Source organism: Schistocerca gregaria, chromosome 1 (assembly GCF_023897955.1).
Source record: "Schistocerca gregaria isolate iqSchGreg1 chromosome 1, iqSchGreg1.2, whole genome shotgun sequence".
NCBI classification, from domain to species: Eukaryota; Metazoa; Arthropoda; class Insecta; order Orthoptera; family Acrididae; genus Schistocerca; species Schistocerca gregaria.
Genome location: NC_064920.1, coordinates 676,094,245 through 676,116,249, shown reverse-complemented (window position 1 = coordinate 676,116,249; position 22,005 = coordinate 676,094,245). Strand labels below are relative to the sequence as shown.

At 39.5% G+C, this 22,005-nt stretch overlaps 1 protein-coding gene across 3 annotated transcripts in view; it reads right to left on the bottom strand.

The window, feature by feature from the left end:
• Positions 1-22,005, bottom strand: part of LOC126363070 (choline transporter-like protein 4) — a 243,910-nt gene that overhangs the window by 155,354 nt on the left and 66,551 nt on the right. For 2 of the 3 annotated variants that reach the window (XM_050007935.1, XM_050007936.1), the window contains exon 4: positions 16,154-16,334. In XM_050007935.1, coding sequence (XP_049863892.1) covers positions 16,154-16,334 — 181 coding nt within the window. Of the gene's footprint in view, positions 1-16,153; positions 16,335-17,454; positions 17,540-22,005 lie in introns of those variants that run through there. The other variant, XM_050007937.1, reaches the window with a different exon arrangement.

Here is a 22,005-nt window from a genome sequence, read left to right as displayed (position 1 = left end):
GTCACTCCAAAGGAGATTCGTCAGAGAATGAAAGCAGTTTATGGTGATTGTTTTGATGTGAGTACTATGTGTCATTTGGTGAGTATATTTAAAGATGTTGAGGTGGGAACATTTGACCTGTGTGACAACAAATAGTTGGATGTCCTGTGACAGCAACCACCAAGTTTCACAAGCAAAATGTTGACAGATTGATTCAGGATGTTTGTCGTATCACCCAGAGAGAAATTGCAAACACAATTGACATTTCACAAGAACATGTGGGTTACACTATTGCATGACAATGCCAAACCACACACTTCATGTGCCACCACAGCAGAACTTGAGAGACTATATCTCCTAACCATACGGCATGCTCCATACAGTCCAGATTTAGCACCGTCTGACTTCCATCTATTCCCGATAATGAAACACAATCTGTGGGGACATCATTATGCTTCTGATGAAGATGTTGAGAGAACTGTGAGACTGTGGTTGTGGAAACAGAGTGTCGACTTCTTCCATGACAGCTTCAGAAAACTTGTTCATCATTGGCAGAAATGTATCCAATTGGCTGGTAATTATGTGGAAAAGTGAAGAGATGGAAAAGAGCCACCGTGGTACAACAACTGAGTTAGAAAACTGCTATTGAAGCAAAGGGAACTTCACAGCAAACATAAACATAGCGAAAGCCTTGCAGACAAACAAAAACTACACGAAGAGAAATGTAATGTGAGGAGGGCTATGCGAGAGGCATTCAATGAATTCGAAAGTAAAGTGCTATGTACTGACTCAGCAGAAAATCCTACGAAATTTTGGTCTTATGTCAAAGTGGTAGGTGAGTCAAAACAAAATGTCCTGACACTCTGTGACCAAAATGGTACTGAAACAGAGGATGACAGACTAAAGGCCAACATACTAAATGTCTTTTTCCAAATCTGTTTCACAGAGCAAGACAGCACTATAGTTCCTTCTCTAGATTGTCGCACAGATGATAAAATGATAGACACCGAAATAGATGACAGAGGGATAGAAAAACAATTAAAATTGCTCAAAAGAGGAAAGGAAGCTGGACCTGATGGGATACCAGTTTGATGTTACACAGAGTACGTGAAGGAACTTGCCCCCCTTCTTGCAATGGTGTACCGTAGATCTCTAGAAGAGCATAGCATTCCAAAAGATTGGAAAATGGCACAGGTCATCCCTGTTTTCAAGAAGGGACGTCGAACAGATGTTTTTGGAACACGTATTATGTTGGAGTATAATGACTTTTCTGGAGACTAGAAATATACTCTGTAGGAATAAGCATAAGATTGAAGAAGGTGATGGTGTGAAACCCAGCTTGCACTACTGGTCCACGCGACTCAAAAGGGCCATAGGCACGGGTTCCCAGGTACCGGTAGATGTCGTGTTTCTTGACTTCCGCAATGCATTTGATAGTTTCCCACAGTCGTTTAATGAACAAAGTAAGAGCATATGGACTATCAGACCAATTGTGTGATTGGATTGAAGAGTTCCTAGATAACAGAATGCAGCATGTCATTCTCAAAGGAGAGAAGTCTTCTGAAGTAAGAGTGATTTCAGGTGTGCCGCAGGGGAGTGTCATAGGAACATTGCTATTCACAATATATGTAAATGACCTTGTAGATGTATTAAAAACAAAGATTCCAAGACTTACCAAGTGGGAAAGCGCCGGTAGACAGGCTCAATACAATAACACACAAACACACACACAAAATTATGAGCTTTCGCAACCATCGGTTGCTTCGTCAGGAAAGAGGGAAGGAGAAGGAAAGATGAAAGGATGTGGGTTTTAAGGGAGAGGGTAAGGAGCCATTCCAATCCCGGGAGCGGAACGACTTACCTTAGGGGGAAAAAAGGATAGGTATCTACTTGCACACACACACACACACACACACATATCCATCCATCCATATACAGACACAAGCAGACATATTTAAAGGCAACGAGTTTGGGCAGAGATGTCAGTCGAGACGGAAGAGCAGAGGCAAAGATGATGTTGAATGACAGGTGAGGTATGAGTGGCGGCAACTTGAAATTAGCGGAGATTGAGGCCTGGTGGATAACGAGAAGAGAGGATATATTGAAGGGCAAGTTCCCATCTCTGGAGTTCGGATAGGTTGGTGTTGGTGGGAAGTATCCAGATAACCCGAACGGTGTAACACTGTGCCAAGATGTGCTGGCCGTGCACAAAGGCATGTTCAGCCACAGGGTGATAATCATTACCAACAAACACTGTCTGCCTGTGTCCATTCATGCGAATGGACAGTTTTTTGCTGGTCATTCCCACATAGAAAGCGTCACAGTGTAGGCAGGTCAGTTGGTAAATCACGTGGGTGCTTTCACACGTGGCTCTGCCTTCGATCGTGTACACCTTCCGGGTTACAGGACTGGAGTAGGTGGTGGTGGGATGGTGCATAGGACAGGTTTTACACCAGGGGCGGTTACAAGGGTAGGAGCCAGAGGGTAGGGAAGGTGGTTTGGGGATTTCATAGGGATGAACCAAGAGGTTACGAAGGTTAGGTGGACGGCGGAAAGACACTCTTGGCGGAGTGGGGAGGATTTCATGAAGGATGGATCTCATTTCGGGGCAGGATTTTAGGAAGTCGTATCCCTGCTGGAGAGCCACATTCCGAGTCTGATCCAGTCCCGGGAAGTATCCTGTCACAAGTGGGGCACTTTTTGGGTTCTTCTGTGAGAGGTTCTGGGTTTGAGGGGATGAGGAAGTGGCTCTGGTTATTTGCTTCTGTACCAGGTCGGGAGGGTAGTTGCAGGATGCGAAAGCTGTTTTCAGGTTTTTGGTGTAATGGTTCAGGGATTCAGGACTGGAGCAGATTCGTTTGCCATGAAGGCCTAGGCTGTAGGGAAGGGACCGTTTGATATGGAATGGGTGGCAGCTGTCATAATGGAGGTACTGTTGCTTGTTGGTGGGTTTGATGTGGACGGATGTGTGAAGCTGGCCATTAGACAGATGGAGGTCAACGTCAAAGAAAGTGGCATGGGATTTGGAGTAGGACCAGGTGAATCTGATGGAACCAAAGGAGTTGAGGTTGGAGAGGAAATTCTGGAGTTCTTCTTCACTGTGAGTCCAGATCATGAAGATGTCATCAATAAATCTGTACCAAAATTTGGGTTGGCAGGCTTGGGTAACCAAGAAGGCTTCCTCTAAGTGACCCATAAATAGGTTGGCATATGAGGGGGCCATCCTGGTACCCATGGCTGTTCCCTTTAATTGTTGATATGTCTGGCCTTCAAAAGTGAAGAAGTTGTGGGTCAGGATGAGGCTGGCTAAGGTGATGAGGAAAGAGGTTTTAGGTAGGGTGACAGGTGATCGGCATGAAAGGAAGTGCTCCATTGCAGCGAGGCCCTGGACATGCAGGATATTTGCGTATAGGTTAGTGGCATCAATGGTTACAAGGATGGTTTCCAGGGGTAACAGACTGGGTAAGGATTCCAGGCGTTCGAGAAAGTGGTTGGTGTCTTTGATGAAGGATGGGAGACTGCATGTAATGGGTTGAAGGTGTTGATCTCGTAGGCAGAGATATGTTCTGTGGGGGGGCTTGGTAACCAGCTACAATGGGACGGCCGGGACGTTTGGGTTTGTAAATTTTTGGAAGTATGTAGAAAGTAGGAGTGCAAGGTGTCGGCGGGGTCAGGAGTTTGATGGAGTCAGGTGAAAGGTTTTGTAGGGGGGCTACGGTTCTAAGGATTCCTTGAAGCTCCACCTGGACATCAGGAATGGGATTACCTTGGCAAACTTTGTATGTAGAGTTGTTTGAAAGCTGACGCAGTCCCTCAGCCACATACTCCCGATGATCAAGTACCACAGTCGTGGAACCCTTGTCAGCCGGAAGAATGATGATGGATCGGTCAGCTTTCAGATCACGGATAGCCTGGGCTTCGGCTGTGGTGATGTTGGGAGTAGGATTAAGGTTTTTCAAGAAAGACTGAGAGGCAAGGCTGGAAGTGAGAAATTCCTGGAAGGTTTGGAGAGGGTGATTTTGAGGAAGAGGAGGTGGGTCCCGCTGTGATGGAGGACGGAACTGTTCCAGGCAGGGTTCAATTTTGATAGTGTCTTGGGGAGTTGGATCATTAGGAGTGGGATCAGGATTATTTTTCTTCGTGGCAAAGTGATATTTCCAGCAGAGACTACGAGTGTAGGACAGTAAATCTTTGACAAGGGCAGTTTGGTTGAATCTGGGAGTGGGGCTGAAGGTGAGGCCTTCAGATAGGACAGAGGTTTCGGATTGGGAGAGAGGTTTGGAGGAAAGGTTAAATACTGAATTGGGGTGTTGTGGTTCCAGATTGTGTTGACTAGAATTTTGAGGTGTTGGGGGGAGTGGAGCTGGAAGTGGGAGATTGAGTAGATGGGAGAGACTGGGTCTGTGTGCAATGAGAGGAGGTTGAGGTGTGTTGGAAAGGTTGTGGAGGGTGAGTGAGTTGCCTTTCCGGAGGTGGGAAACCAGGAGATTGGATAGTTTTTTGAGGTGGAGGGTGGCATGCTGTTCTAATTTGCGGTTGGCCTGTAGGAGGAAGCTATGAACAGCCGGTGTGGATGTGGGAGAGGAAAGTTGAGGACTTTGATTTGGGATAGGAGTTGAAATAGGAGTTGACGGGTGTGTTTATTGGCCGAGTCGATGTATAGGTGAAGGATTAGGCGGGTGAGAACTATGGATTGTGCAGTTTGGAACTGGTATAAGGACTGATGGAAAGAAGGATTGCAGCCAGAGATGGGAACTTTAAGTGTGAGGCCTTTGGGGGTAATGCTAAATGTCAGAGAAGCCTGAGTAAATAAAATATGGGACCGTAACCTGGCTAGGGTGAAGGCATGTTTGCAGAGGGAATGTAAAGAAAATTTAATGGGGTCGTTGTAGGGATGTTGTGAGGTTGACATGGTATTAGGAGGTGGAAAGGGTAACATGAGGTTAAAGTGAAAATAAATAGATATATATACAGGGAGAGAATCCTGCCCCGAAATGAGATCCATCCTTCATGAAATCCTCCCCATTCCACCAAGAGTGTCTTTCCGCCGTCCAGCTAACCTTCATAACCTCTTGGTTGGAATCTTTGTTTTTAATATATTTTTCCCATGTGGAAGTTTCTTTCTATTTTATTTACATAATTGACCTTGTAGATGACATCAGAAGTTCACTGAGGCTTTTTGCGGTTGATGCTGCAGTATATCGAGAGGTTGTAACAATGGGAAATTGTACTGAAATGCAGCAGGATCTGCAACAAATTGACGCATGGCACAGGGAATGGCGATTGAATCTCAATGTAGACAAGTGTAATGTGCTGCAAATACATAGAAAGAAAGATCCTTTATCATTTAGCTACAATATAACAGGTCAGCAACTGGAAGCAGTTAATTTCATAAATTGTCTGGGATTAGGCATTAGGAGTGATTTAAAGTGGAATGACGATATAAAAGTAATCGTTCGTAAAACAGATGCCAGACAAAGATTCATTGGAAGAATCCTAAGGAAATGCAATCTGAAAACAGAGGAAGTAGGTTACTGTACACTTGTTTGCCCACAGCTTGAATACTGCTCACCGGTGTGGGATCCATACCAAATGGGTTTGATAGAAGAGATAGAGAAGATCCAATGGAGAGCAGCATGCTTCATTACAGGATCATTTAGTAATCGCAAAAGCATTACAGAGATTATAGATAAACTCCAGTGGAAGACTCTGCAAGAGAGACGCTCAGTAGCTTGGTACGTGCTTTTGTTGAAGTTTCAAGAACATACCTTCACTGAGGAGTCAAGCAGTATATTGCTCCCACCTATTTATATCTCGCAAAGAAACCATGAGGATAAAATCAGAGAGATTAGAGCCCACACAAAGGCATACCGACAATCTTTTTTTCCACGAACAATGTGAGACTGGAATAGAAGGGAGAACCGATAGAGGTACTCAAAGTACCCTCTGCCGCACACTGTCAGGTGTCTTGATGAGTATGGATGTAGATGTAGATCACATTCTAAGGATTATGTCTGTGTTTGATTTATTAAAATATTCCCATCCAAACCCAATTAACAAAGGTGGAGGCATTACGTTTCATTCAACCCTCGCAACTTCAATTTATCATGACTTATAGTGTAATAAGAAATAATGTAAACTAAAAACAATTGTAGTTATAAAAACTTTATACATAGTTAAAATGCACATGTATGTAAAATTACATATTATGAGCAATAAAATTGAAATTGAAACTGAATTCAGGACATCCTAGCAGGTAGACTGAGACACATTGTTCTTAAGGGGATGAGATTAACAGATGTACAGGCAATTTTGGGAGTACCATAAGATATTGTTATATGGCCATTACTGTTTACAATATATGTAAATATTCAAGTACTTAGTATCTGTTCACAGACAATACTGCCATCAACAGAAAGGCTGCTGTGCCAAAGACTGTACCAAAATGCAGGAAAACCTACAAAGGATTGATGATTGATGCAGGGACTGGCAGTTGACTTTTAATGTGAATAAATGTAACACACTGCACATGAATAGGAAAGAGATCTATTACTATTGAAAATAAATCACTGTAAACATTAATGATCATAGTAAACCTACGAGTAACTTTCTAGAATGGCCGCAGTGGAATGGATATATAAAATTTTGTAGGAAAATCAGATCCCAGGTTGAGATTCATTGGGAGAATCTTAAGGGAATATAATTCACCCACAAAAGAAGTACCATATGAAGAATTGTTCAACCAATTTTTTAGTATTGCTCAACAGTCTGGGACTCTTATCAGGTTGGATCAATAGAGGAGAGACAGAAAATTCAATGAAAAGCAATGCATTTTGTCAAGAGGTTGTTTAGTAAGTACTAGAGTGTCACAGAGATGCTCATCAAATTCCAGTGATAGGTGTTACAATGGGAAACACACAAAAATGGAGTGTACCAGCATTACATAAAACACTGTCTCCCATAAAATGTACAAAATATTCTCTTGGTCACATTTTGTTAGAATGTACAGTAAGTTGCAGTCTGCAGATTCACCATCAGTACTTGTTATTCTGACTGAACTAAGGTAATGTTGATATGTGACCCATTTCATTGCTTGTGTTGACATGCAGCTAACTTCATTGCTCTACTAGCATCAAGCACATAACATCAACTGTGCAGTGTTCATCATGGACTTTGTTGTCATTATAGTGCAGTGGAAGTGTATTCAAATGCAGAGTAGGTAGATGCTCATTTTCTGCACATATCAGCAGATGGTAATGGGTGTAGCACACAACATTTGTGTTGGAAGAGATTTACAAGACAACAGTGCCCTGACAGAAAGACTTCAAAGAAACTGATCATCATCTTAGGGAGCACGGGCCATTTAAGCCTAAAACTCGCAACTGAGGAAGGCCTAGAAGGATGAAGACACCTCAACTGCAGGAGGAACATCTTAATGCTGTTGATGACAACCCAAGTGTCAGAGAAAGACTATTATCTATAATGAGTAATGTTGAACATATGACCGTCTGGAAAGTGCTACATGAGAACCTGCTGTATCTGTACGAAGCACAGTGGGTAATGTAGACAGTATTAGCAACTGGTTTTCCTGCAGGGAGTGGGGGGGGGGGGGGGGGCACTTCTGCAAATGGTTCATTTACCAATGTGTCAACCATTACCTTATTGCAAATGTGCTGTTCACAGATGATGCTCTGTTGCAATGTGACCAGAAAGTAAATTTTCATGATCAACATGTAAGGGCTATTGAGAATCTTCATGAAACTTTGTAGTTACATTATTAACAAAGATTTTCTGTCAACGTATGTGCCAGCATTATTGGTAACTGGTTTGTTAGGGCTTTCCACACAGTCTCAACAGAGAAATGTATCATGCTTTTTTAGAGAATACTCTAACCATTCTGCTAAAACATGTGCTTTGCAAATGTGACACAACATTTAATTCATTCAGGATGCAGCTCCTCATTTCAGTGTTAACGTTTGTAGCTTTCTAAGTAACAAATTCCATGGCAGACGGATAGGTGGAGGTGGAACAATTCCCTGAACTCCACATTCTGCAGACCTAAACCCACTGACTTATCTGTGGGAGCATTTGAAAGCTCTTGTGTATGGGACCCTGGTACAAGATGTAGTGTCTTAATGTCCATATTGTGGAAGGCTGTCAAACAATACGCAATTCTCAAGCGATACATCAGGACATCAGGAATACAATGTGATAGCAGGTTGATGCACATACAAGTATAGGCAGCCTGGGAGAGAGTCTATGCCATGTGGATGCTCATTACACATGTAATGTTTGGTGCAGACCCATGCATTTTATGTTGAAGCATTTGCATCATCTGCTAGGGAAAGTGAGTGGCAGGTACAAACATTGGGGAGCACTTCATCACACTGGCAACTATTTGGTATATTTCACCATACAGATGCAGTCTGAAGGGGCATATGGCCCCCAAGCCACGTTGCAGACTTTCCAGACCATGGACCTGCTACTACTCTGTCAAGTAGCTCTTCAGTTGGAGTCACAAGGATGATTGCACCCTGTTACCATTCCTCCCACCAAGGAAAAATCCTTGGCAGTACTGGGAATCAAACCTGGACTTCCACATGGCAGCTATTTATGCTGACCACTCAGCTATGGAGGCAGAAAACTGTTATATATGGGAAACATTAATTAAATAAATTCAAGAATTTTTGTAAAACAATACTTGCAGTTGGTATTTACTGAATATTTTTTGTTGATTAATCACAACGTTGTTATGGTCTTTAGTTCTAAGAATGATTTCATGCAGCTCTCCATCCTAGTGTGTCCCATGCCAGCCTGTAGTTTACAACCCCCACCCCCATCACCACTTTTCTTTACTACAAAATTAGTGGTGTCTTTGTGCCTAGTCTGCGCCCACTGGCTGAGTGGTCAGCACAACAGAATGTCAATCCTAAGGGCCCATGTTCGATTCCCGGCTGGGTCAGAGATTTTCTCCACCCAGGGACTGGGTGTTATGTTGGCCAGCCACTGTGGCCAAGAGGTTCAAGGTGCTTGAGTCCGAGACCGTGCTGCTGCTACGGTCGCAGGTTCGAATCCTGTCTCGGGCATGGATGTGTGTGATGTCCTTACATTAGTCAGGTTTAAGTAGTTCTAAGTCTAGGGGACTGATTACCTCAGATGTTACGTCCCATAGTGCTTAGAGCCATTTGAACCTTTGTACCTATCCTATGAACTGATCTCAAATTTTTTCACTAATTTGATTCAGCAGTTGACCTTTAGTTACTCAATTTTCCTCTCAAATGTTGAGCATCCCTCTTTAGCTCCACTTTATGAAAATCTTGCATCCTCCTTTTGCCTTTTATTTATAATCCACATTTTGCTTCATGAGAACTTATAGTTAGATTCTTTCAGTATCTAATGTAGTTGTGGTTGAACATTGTATCCTTTTCTTCCGTGTAAATATAAATTCATGTAGACCTGACCTACATAAAATGCTGGACATGAAATATTATATATGTAGTACTTTTAGTGCACAGACACAAGACATGGGGAGAGGACTCATGCAAAACACCAGTTTCGATCTCTGCAGTTCGAGAGTGAATCTGTAACTGTGCCTTCATTTCAGCACATTAATGGTGTTTTGTTTCGGTCTGGAACATGGCAGCTCAACTATAGTATATGTTTCTTCCCCTACATTTTGTATAACTCTTACCATCACTGTGGGCTGTATGGTAATTTGTTATGTCCCCCCTGTAGTAGATATCTTTGGTTCAATAAATACCATTTGCATGTCAATGCATTTAGTTTGTTTTTCTACCTTCCCTAGCACACCCTCACTCAACAGCAATAAGCTGTGCTAGTGAGTGAAAAACCAAAGCCACTTATGAACCTGGTCTGAATTCCAGCAATAGGTGCATCCAGTTGCTTTGGGACCTTACAGCACCTATTTGTAAACAATCGTTGCAACCTATCCTTCATTATGGCATACCTAGTTGATATCATATCTGACCTATTAACTTTTTCCTGCAAGTAGTTATTGTCTTCTGGTTGCTGTACAACTTCCCCCCTACTCCTCATTACAGCTAATTGCTCAGCCATCACTGCCTACTTCTCCCACACCTGATCCATTGATCTAGTCCTCGGTTGAGACTTTCCATAGGCTTTCACAACTGCCAACATCATGGACCCTACCATTGGTGCTGTTTTCATTTCCCTTTAAGGTCTGCTCCTTGCCCCAGTGAATTCCTGCAGCATCAGTGGTACAACCCACAGTTACATACCCTGCCAGTCCAAAGTAGTTATTCACTTTCCTGTCAAGTAGCTATCCTACTCTGGTGCTTTTGCCAATCTTCTCATGAACTTGCTTCCCCTTGCTCATCTATCTAACACCCCCCTCCCCCTTCCCTGAAAGTGCACCATGACACAGAGCACTACACAGAGACAACATCATGCGATCAGGTTTTATGCAGCACCCACTGCATACCACCAAAGAATGAAAAAAACTGCTCAGGCTGCAATTGAGACAGCTACCACCCCCAATGTGCTCCACTTCTTTAAAAGTCCATGGGCCTCTACACTGCATTTGGTCCTCAAAGAAGGGATGACATGGCGCCCTTGCAGTGACTACTGGGCACTAAACATGAGGACAACCCTCCAGCAAAGCTACAGCAATGACCTATCTGCTGCCAACGTATTCAGCAAGACTGATTATATGAAAGCAGTCGCACAAATCCTGGTCGCCCCCGAGGACATTGAGAAAACAGTAATTATCATGGCTTTCAGCCTCTTCAAGAGAGTTTTTATGCCATTGGGCTCCACATCATTGCGCAAACCAGGCAGTGCTTTCTAAACAATGTTCTGCACTATGGCCTGGATGCTTTGCACATCTGGATGATGTTCTCATCTACTCTCATAACCTTGCACAGCGCTGCCAATACCTACAGGAGTATATTTCTTCTGCCTCCAGAAGGCAGGCGTTATAATTAACTTGGAGATGTGCATTTTTGGTACTCCGTTGACAGATTTCTTTGACACACTTTATCCACTACTTGGCTCCCTCCACTTGCTGAGAAGGTCCAGGCAATTGCTGCTTCCCCCCCCCCCCCCCCTCCCCCCCAGCGGAAAATTCTTTCCTGCTGTACACATCAACATTCTGGCCCCTTTCTGTTGTCCGACAGATACCAACATGTACTCACCATGGTCAACAGGTTCGCTTGCTTTCCAGAGGTCGTGTCAATCCTGGACATCTCAATGGACACCCTCACTAGTGTTTGCCCCATCACATAACTTCAGACTGTGGGCGACAGTTTACATCCTGACTTTTCAAAATGCTCATCAATACTTGCAGCACTTTAATTCAGTTCACTATGAGATACCACGCTGCCACAAATGGCATGGTGGAGCAGTTTCACAGGACTTGAAATGCTGTTTTTACTTGCCAAACTATCACATGGTCTGAGGCCTGCTTAGGTTTTAGACTGACCCACAAGCCCAAGTTCGGGGTGTCACCTACTGCGTTCATATACGGGCAGCTGCTCAGTGTGTCATGCAGTTTCATTGAGCTGCCACACTTGCCTGCATTCCTGACTCTTTGCAGCAGCTGCACAATTGCATGGCCTGCTTACACCCAATGCCCCCACATCACCATGGTGAGTGCAGACTTTTTATCCACCGGTACCTGCAGACATGCTCACAAGTCATGTTTTGGATAGACACCTGCCAGCCACCACTCCCCCTGGCCCTCAGTACTTTTCTCAGTGTAAAGAAAAGACATTTTCTTGACACTTTCACAGTGCTGCAACAACAGCCACAGTACTGGTCAGTACTGGCATATACTCTCATCATCCCCAGCCCCAGTACAGCTCCTGCACTCAAGATTTAGTTGACAACAGATGATGACAGATGATGATGATGCTCTCTGCTGAATCCACCACCACCACCTGTGTCATCATCATTAGGTAGTCAGCATATTGTACCCAAATTCTGGAGCTCCCCTACCACTGACACCACACCCACCTTTCCCAGAGGAGCCGCATGCTGGTCAAGATAAATGGGACACCCTGTATATACTTTGAAGCATTAGTCTGAATGGTCAACCATTTAAACAAATGTCTACAAGATGATAGTGGGGAGCACAACAAATTATTCTCTCGGCATGTTTTTATACAATGAACACTTCCTTTCTTATAGATGAGTCATATCAGAACATTATTCCATGTGACATTATTGAATGAAAATATGCAAAATGTCAACTTACTGATTTGTCTCCCCCAAAAATTTGCAATGATTCTAGGTGCAAATGTGGCTGAACTAAACTGTTTTAGGAGTTACAAAATGAGTTTTTTCCAATCTAAATTCTTGTTAATATGGACCCCTAAGAATTTTTAAGTTTCTACCCTATTTATTATTTGCTCACCATGTGCTACACTTATCACAGATGTACTATCTCTAGATGTGCAGAACTCATTACATTGGCTCTTTTAAAAATTGAGGGTGACACCATTCATGGAAAACCAGTCATCGATACTTTTAAGAACTTAGCTTAGCGCTTCTTTTGTTTCTATATGTATGCTTGGATTGATTGCAATACTGGTGTCATCTGCATAAAGAACTAATTCTGCTTGTTGTATAATAGACAGAAGATCATTCACAAATATCAGGAACAGTATGGAACCTAAGATTGAACTTTGGGGAACCCCATACATGATTTATCCCGAATCGGAATTATGTCCCTGCACTATATTGCTTGAATTACTAAGTAAAACTTTCTGTATTCTTTTGGTTAGATGAGAAATTATCCATTTGTTGGCTATACCATAAATTCCACAAAATGTTAATTTATGTAGGAGAATACTGTAATTCAAATGACTTAGAGAGGTTGTGGAAAATACCAGCTGGTTCTATTTATTATTTAATGCTTATAAAATCTGGTGATTGAATGTGTAAATGGCATTCTCAGTTCAGCAACACTTCTGAAATCCAAACTGTGATTTGTTAAGGATACTACTGTTGCTAAGGTGAGATGCTAGTCTAGAATACACCATCTTCTCAAAAATTGTGGAGAATGATGTCAGCACTGAAACAGGTCAATAATTATTGACATCTCTCTTATCATCTTTCTTAAAGAGGGGTTTAACAACAACATATTTCAGTCTCTCTGAAAATATGCCTTCAGTTATTGATGCATTACATATTTCAGATAAGACAGGACTTATTACATGGGAACAAATGTTTAGTACTCTATTGAAAAACCATCAAAACCAGATGATATTTTATTTTTTAGAGAATGTAGAATTTTCTTAATTTCAGAAGGAGAAATTGGTGATATATCCATTTGACTTTTTATGAAATTTACATTTTCAGTATACTGCTGTGATTTTGCTTTTGAACTCTTTGTCCCTATGCTTTCTCCTATATTTAAGAAATGATTATTAAATGCATTTGCTATCTGTGAATCATCATTTATAGCCCTTCCATTGACTTCAGTCTTGCTGTCCTGTCCTGTTCTGTGGCTGGTTGTCTCTTGCTTCACTACATTCCATATTGCCTTAGGTCTGTTGTCAGAGGTAATAATTTCTGACATGTGCATGTTCTTTGGTTTTTTAATAACATTTCTTAGTAATATTGAGTATTTTGTATAGTGTACAACTATTGGAGGATCCCTACTTGTTCTTGCCACAAGATACATTTCCCTTTCACAAGATTCTTTATCCCTCTAGTGATCCATGGTTTTTACCTGGCTATTTAGTGTTCTTTCTGACTAGCTTATGTGGAAATGATACGAATTTATCATGGAATAGATTAAATTTCATGTTAGCATTTGGTTCATTATAAATTACATCCCATGTCATTTACTGTAAACTATTCTTAAAAAGATTTGTCCTGCTGTCCTTAATTATTCTAAATGATTTCCACTGAGAAGTATCCATACAGTAAGCTGCTATCTTCTTTATCCTAACAAACACTGAACCATGATCACAGAGAAATTTGGTACTGGGTAAACAGTTATTTTCTTACTTTGAGCTTCATAAAAGAAAAACATTATCAATTAGGATCGAGTTATCTTTATCCATCGCTGTTGAACAGTTAATTACTGAGACCATGTTGTCAGATCCAAATGAAGTTTCCGGATAATTTTTCCTATCAGAACCCTTTTGAAAATTCTACACTGAATTCAGCACAGATTAATTGCATGCTTCATTCTGACAGGTAATACCCTACAGTATTCAGATTCCTCATAAATAGTTCAAAATGTCTCAGTGGGGTTCTATATACAGTTACAATGAAAAGTGAACTATTTTTCAGCGTTAATTCACAAGCACACATTTCCATGTGCTGATCACTATAAAATTCACTTGTCTCAATGTTTTTGAACCTGTTTTCTGTCTTAATGTATGTAATAACTCCTCCTTTTCCTATGTCACTCCTGCACGAGTAAGCCCTAATAGCGTAATCTTTTATATGTAACTTATCAAACACTGTGATTACATGGTGGTCAGACAGGCACATGATAACTATCTTTTGAGAGCTCTCTAAATTTTCCATGCAGAAAATGTGGCTGGAATCTTTTCTTAATGGTTGACACAATTCCCAGTGATATATGATGTTTAATTACAGGGGCAGGAAACTTAACAGCTTGCCGCACAATGCTACCAGATAGGTGTACAAGCAGCTAGAAGACTACATACCACTAAGTTGGCCTTGCATGACTACACAGTACAAGCACTGCAAGCTACTTGTATAATCAGTGAGAACCAGTGAGCCTAACATTCTTAGTTACAATCAGGCACCTGCAGCCCCTCTTCCTAGACAGTTATTCTAGGAATTGCTTCACAATTTCCACCGCATTAAATTAGCAAGGACTGCAGATGGCAACCCCTGCACCACTGCCACCCCCCTATCACCCCTTCCAAAGACCCATCAAATGGTGCAGTTTGCATGTCCATGTGAGCATGTTCATGGGCTCCCACATACTTTCAGAAAGTCACCTACCTACATGCATGTAACCTCCAAGTGTATCAAATATTTTCATTGTATTAATCCTTTCACATAAACTTACAGCTAGATCTTTTACTATCTAATGTAGTTACGGTTGCATATTGTGCCATTTCCCTTGTGTAAATATAACTTCATGCAGAGATGACTCACCTAGAATGCTGGAAGTGAAATATTGTATACAGTGTTTTCAGTATACAGATGAAAGTCATGGGGATAGGTCTCATGCAATGCACTGGTTTTGTTCTATACCATGTGAGAATGAACCTGTATCTGTGTTTTGTTTTGGTCCAGGACAAGGCAGCTTGACCTTTGTACATGTATGTTCTCCCACCTTTTGCGTAACTCTCAATGACACCATTGGTAGCATGCCTACATGTTAATTTTTTATACATGTCCTGAAGTAAATGTACTTTGTTCAGTAAATATCATTTGCATGTCAATACATTTAGTCATTTTTCCTCCTTCCGTAGTACACGTTCACCCATCAGCAATCCACATGTAGGATATTTCTAGCTGTGCTAGTGAGTAGAATACCAATTTCTACACCAGTTTCCAAAAAGCCAAGACCAAACAAGATAGGCAATTATTAGACAATTTCTCTATTTCCAGTAATTGCCAAAATACCTGAAAAGGCAGCAAGAAGTCAAATAGATATGATAAATGCATAATTCAAATGGTAGTGTAAATGTGCATTTTGTACAAACACATGACACTGGAAGAGTATTGAAACTTACATAAATGCCCAAATAAATGCTAGGATCAACCACACTTTGGGCGCTTAATTTTTGGGTCTGATGTGTGATATCAATGAAATGAAAGACCAATTGGTAGATGTAGTCCAAATAAACCAATATAAATCACAGCTTAACAGTTTTTACATGGGTTTACATTAAAACCAGAATCGGTGCATGAAAATGGGTGCCACTTGAACGTCATAGAAAGGTAACAAAGTTTTCAGTGAAATATTGCTATAAATTACATTTTTTCTAATTACATGTTCAGGTACAGAATACTATAGCTTCACTTCAATAAGAACCAAACAATTACTTCTGAGGGTCATATAATGGTGAACTATATTATAAGAAAAGTACAAATAATGTGTTTATGATTATTCAGCAACTAGCATCTTACAGCCACTGTAAGAGAGTATATTTTGTGTCTTAGAAAGACCAACATGGATAACATTACGATGACTCACCCCGCTGGCTTGGAACATACCAAGCTGCACATTTACCACTGTTGACAGCATTTGTAATACTTTCCATACTCAATAGCTTCTCCTTTGTTCCGTAAGTGCAGTAGAGATCATTTATTATATCATCATATCTTTTCAGTCCACTGAATGCAAAATATTTCTGTGGACACTCACTCACACATACCTAAATAGAAACAAAAGGCATCAGAGACATGGAATTTTTCAAAAAAGATGGACAGAACCCTGCCACCAAATATTTATGTTCCCTGCTAGCAAACTGATTACAAACTGATGAAAATTACAGTAACTAAATAACAAAAAATGTTCCAGGTAACTAATACCTAAAAGTGCACAGTTACACATCAGTAGCATTATTCATCTATGCTCAAAAAGTGACACTGTGGTAAAATCATATTATGTGGATATAATTCTGTATTCAAAATAACTTGTATTATTCACAGATTACTTTAGGTGTCTGCTATCCATTGATGTGTGAATGGGAAAAGTCATCATTTAGTATGCTTCAATGTATAGTTATTGAACATGGTAATACAGGTAGCATCTACTGCCTAATGCTAAGACTATTAAGAAATAAAGAAGCTCAGTCTTAAGCTTTTGGGATTTCATACTGAATCAAGATGATCTATGGAGAATATATTACCATTTACAAAAAACAATTGAGTTACATAGTTATTTCTGAATATCAAGTAGATATTATTAGAATATTTCAGTCTCACTTTTCTTATGAAATGCTGCTGTGGAGAAAATCTTCTCGCATATTTTACAGTTTGAAAATGCAAATGCATCGAAAAGCATCTAGTGAACAAAGAAAGTGTTGTGGTGAGTAAATAATCACTGTCAACTTCTCTCTAGCAAAATTAATCACAATTAAAAATTTATAAATAAATATCACATTGAAGAACATTAAAACGAATGTAAGGGATTGTAATGCAATAAAAAATATTCACCAGACTAACAGAATTGGCAAATCCAATATTTAATGGACAAGACACACACAGGCAAAAGCAGCCCTCTCACTCAGAGCCAGGTCTTGAAATCACCTTCCACTTGGCCCATGTCTTTATAATTTCAAGTTAAATTGTGTAATTTGTTGTTAAACGCTCAGTTTAATACAGCAACACCATTCTTCAGTGTGCTTAATGTTAACAGGGTATTTTAAAATTCAAAGCAAATCTCTATGTGTGTGTAATTAGATAAATGTAAAAACGCTTATTTAATGCTAAATGGCGAATAAAATTTCTAAATAGATGTCTGATTCTAACTAGGCAAGAGGTACTACTGACTATGTACAACATTTTATGTGAAAATTTAATTCCAGGCTCTGGTCACATCCTTGATCAGACATGTTTTTTTTTTTTTTTCTTTCATCAACATACATTTTGCTTGGCAATGGCCTTGATGTTTGACCTGTGGTGGATTTCGAGGCTGATGAAATGTTTTATTTATTTATTTAGCGTCCGTATTATCACATTCAAGATACTGGACGTGTCAAAGTACAAAACAGTATAAAATATTATATATTTACATTATGTACAAAATCTTAAAATTTGTATCAACACATCTTTATAACAAAAACAGTATTGTGCTTAATTATATTATAAAATTATATACGTACAGCAGATAAAATAAAAGCTTTGTTGATTTTATTAAAACTATTAAATACCAGTACTTTAGTTAAATAGGCATAGTAACATATGGCACATACATGGATAAAAGAAGTTTAGTTTTATCTAGGAATGGTTTGATAATTGTGAAATTCTGTTCAGAGATTTATGAAGCAGACTACAGATTGGAGCAAAATTCCAGGTATTTATTAAAGCTGTAGAAGGTGTTGTTTGCTAGTAGCTTTTTTAGTTCTTTTTTAAATGAATTAATGTTTGGTATTTTTTTAATGTTATCTGGCAGTGCGCTGTAAAGACTTATTGGTTTGTAAACAACACTGTCCTGATATATTGGTTTTCTGTGCACATCCCACGATAGTCATCCCTGTTCCTTGTTTGGTAATTGTGGATCCCACTATTCATAGCTGAAATTTGATGGTTTTCCATGAAGCAAATACTTTTGAATATAAATATAGATGGTAAGGTCATGATTTTTAATTCCTTAAAAATACCTCTACACGATGCTTTGTAAGCAGCATCACTTATTAATATTACAGGTTTCTTTTGAAGCTTAAAAGACTGCTTTGTAAAAGAGTATTTACCCAGAATACTATACCATACATCAGTAGACTATTGTTTCAGTATTACAGTAATCTTTAAGCATTCTTAATATTTAATAGTACTTACTTAATTTTTTTAAGCATTTCTACATGTTTTGCCCCATCTTAGATGCTCATTCAACCATAATTAAAAAAAAGGGATTCTTTTGCTGAATATGGCTATTCGATAATGTGAATTTTACATTAGTCCTATTTTTGTTTCTTATATGGTTGAAGTTCATCCATACAGTTTTCTTATTACATTCAGTACCCAATTTTAGTTAAATTGAACATACATTCCTATTTATACAAGCGTTCTTACACTCTTATTTAAAGAGATACTATTTCCAAAACAAGTATCATAATTAATTAATTAATTTACTGCAACAAGACCCAACCACACTTCTGTTTTCATTTTTAGTGATTTTTCTTAACTGTGTGTACAGTGTGCAGAACTGTTATCTTGTTACAGAAAGCATTAAACATGAATTAATTGCTGTTACTTTTTTGCATAATTTTCTTAAATGTGGAACACTGTATGTTTTAACACAAAGATTTATTTCCTTCTGCCTGGTGCCATCCTACAAAATTTACCTCTAGAGAATTAGTATCACACTGATAACACAAACGTTCAGTAATTCAGCTTTTCTGTATCCTCATAAATATCTTGGCCAGTTGGGGTATAATTCCTACAGCGTTTTCAATACTATGCTTTCCTTCTCATTTGACATGAGATATTTAGATTTGTAAGCAACATACTAAGAATAAATTTTGTTAGGAGTGGCCTTCAGGTTTCATCCAGTGTACAAGATTATTATTCTCAGCAATGACAGACACATAAACTTGAAGCTAACTGTTGATGAGTTAGTGCATGAAAAAGTTTTGTTGAAATTAAACTCAAAAGATTCTGTGAGTAAATGGAAGGATAACTATGTTTTTGATTACCTGCATCTCTTGGAATGTCCCAAACAAACAAGATAAAACTTGCACTGAATTTTTTTATAAGCCAGAAACAAAATAAGTTAATCTAGTAAATGAACACGAGAATTACTCTTTACAAATGATACCGGAAATGGCATCCAATGATGAGGATACATGACCTGTCTGTTGTTCAATTGTATTATCACAAAATATCAGGATTATTTTTATGTTAGTTTTATTTTCACTATACTTATTGACAGAAGAGCTGAGTTTACTTGCTGCTAGCTGCCAGTCCATATATTGGCTCACTCAGTCTGAAGCAAAACAGCATCTGCCCAACAGAAGGCATTTTGTGTACTACAGCATAGCAAGGGTGAGTCAGCAAATACTGTCTAGTGTGAGTTTCATTAGCATTTTCAGATTGATTCAGTTTTGGTGAAAAACATTTGTATCATGAACTTGAGGCAGTTAAGAATCCATACTGAACCTGTACTTCTGAAGAGATGGTGCAAAGAATTCAGAAAATGCTTGTGCAGAGTCGAATACAGTCTATTTGTTGCACAAGTAGCAAACACGCAATTTCTCATATGTCTGTCTGGTGAGTATTAAGGTGATGTTTGATCTATAAACTGTACAGCCTACAACGAGAGCAAGCTCTTCAGGTTGGTAACAAAGAAGAAGTGCGTGGACTTCAGTGAAGCTCTACTGGAAGTCATGGAAGACAATAAATTTTTAACATGTTAGCTAATTTTTAGTGATAAAGCTACATTTCATGTTAACCATAAAGTGTAGTGACAAAATGTGCACAGTTGGAAACTTCAGAAACCTCATGCAATTGTTGAGCACCAAAGAGAATCATCTGAACTGAACATCTTTTGTGTAACTTTTTTATGAATAAGTTTATGGCCCTTCTCTTTTGAGAAAAACACAGTGTCTGGAATGAGCTGTCCTCAGATGCTGCACATTTGGCTTTTCCCACAACTTGAGGAGAACTCTAATGAGTCCATATTGCAACAGGAAGGAGTTTCATCACATTAGAACAATATTGAATGACAATTCCTCAATGACATGCTGCCTCAACACTGGGTAGGGCACACAGAAACCAGAGACACTGTCATACATTCATGGCCTTCAAGATTTCCAGATATCGTGATATCTTCTTGTGGGGGTATGTGAAGAAATGTGTTTTTATCCACCCTTTACCTTATCACATACATGAGCTGAAGAACAAAATAGGAGTTGCAGTGACTCACTCTCAGCATAGATATGTTACACAGAGTTTATGATGAAATTACCTGCCATTTACATGTCATCTATATGGCTGCTGGTGGATGCAGAGCATCTGTAATAATATAACAAAAACTTTAAGGCTTTATAAGTATCTTCTATTCTGACTCTGTTTTCTAACATGTTTTATCAAAAATATGAATTTTTACAATCAGAGTATTAATTTTTTATATGCTCTGTATTTCATTACTCTACAAATATAACTTTACTTAATTTAAAAATCCTGTGGCCAAATAACATTTTTGCACAATGATCACATGTAATTTTTTTTTCAGCAAAGCTAGTCCATGTTTGTAAATTTTACTATTAATTTTTATAGCCATGTGCTGAGTAACAGGAAATAGAGTTTCAGTCTACAAGTTGGTGACATGAAATTTTGTGAATTGTGTTAAAGTAAACATTTCAAAAGTATAAATACATTGGATATTTAAAATATTTAGACCCCTAAATAGTGTTTGCCAAGAATCATAGTGACTGACAAGAATCTCTTGGCTTAATTTTTATATTTTCTCTTTCTCTCTGTTAAATATGATTTCAACGATTTCAAAGCACTACTGATGAGTCTGTATCCAGTGTACAGGGTAGTTAGGAGTGGTTTACACAGTCAGAAACCTTTCTAAGGTCACATAAAATGCATATGAAATTTTGAGACTTGTCCAAAGATAAGCAAATTTTCTCAACAAATTTGTTGATGGCACATACTGTGCTCTGGTCTTCTGGAAGTCAATCTAATTTAATGTGATGATATTAGATTTTGCGATGACATATTGGATCTGAGAGGCAATAGTATTGTCAAATACTGGGGAAAAGACTGGTAGAATACTGCCTACATCTTCCTTTAGGCACTTCTTTAATAACAGCTTTACTACTGTAACATAAAGGGAGGCCACCACTTACTTACTGCTGACTGATGTGTGGCACATAATAACATGCACCAGGAAACTATTTATACTAGATTTTGAGCTTCTGCTTTTTCTCTATTGGAAGTACGCTCATTCACAACTGACCGTTGATTATCAATAGGAGTTGCCTGGGCAGATGGGGGTGAGGAGGGTATAGGGAAGGATGCATGAGATGAAGAGGGGTAGGGGGATAGTGTGATGCAGATCTTTCCCACAGGTGATGCAGTGACTGTACAACGAAATGAAAGGAGTTCGGAGGACAGAGCATATAAGAGGTAGGGAGAGGGAGATGAAGGATAAAGGGGGGGAGGGGAAGGGAGTGGAGGAAAAGAGAGAAAGTTGAAATGTGTGTGTGGGGGGGGGGGGAGGGGGGGATGGAAGGGAGGGGAGGAGAAAAGTGTGTGTGTGTGTGTGTGTGTGTGTGTGTGTGTGTGTGTGTGTGTGTGTGTGAGAGAGAGAGAGAGAGAGAGAGAGAGAGAGAGAGAGAGAGAGAGAGAGAGAGAGAGAGAGAGAGTGAGAGAGAG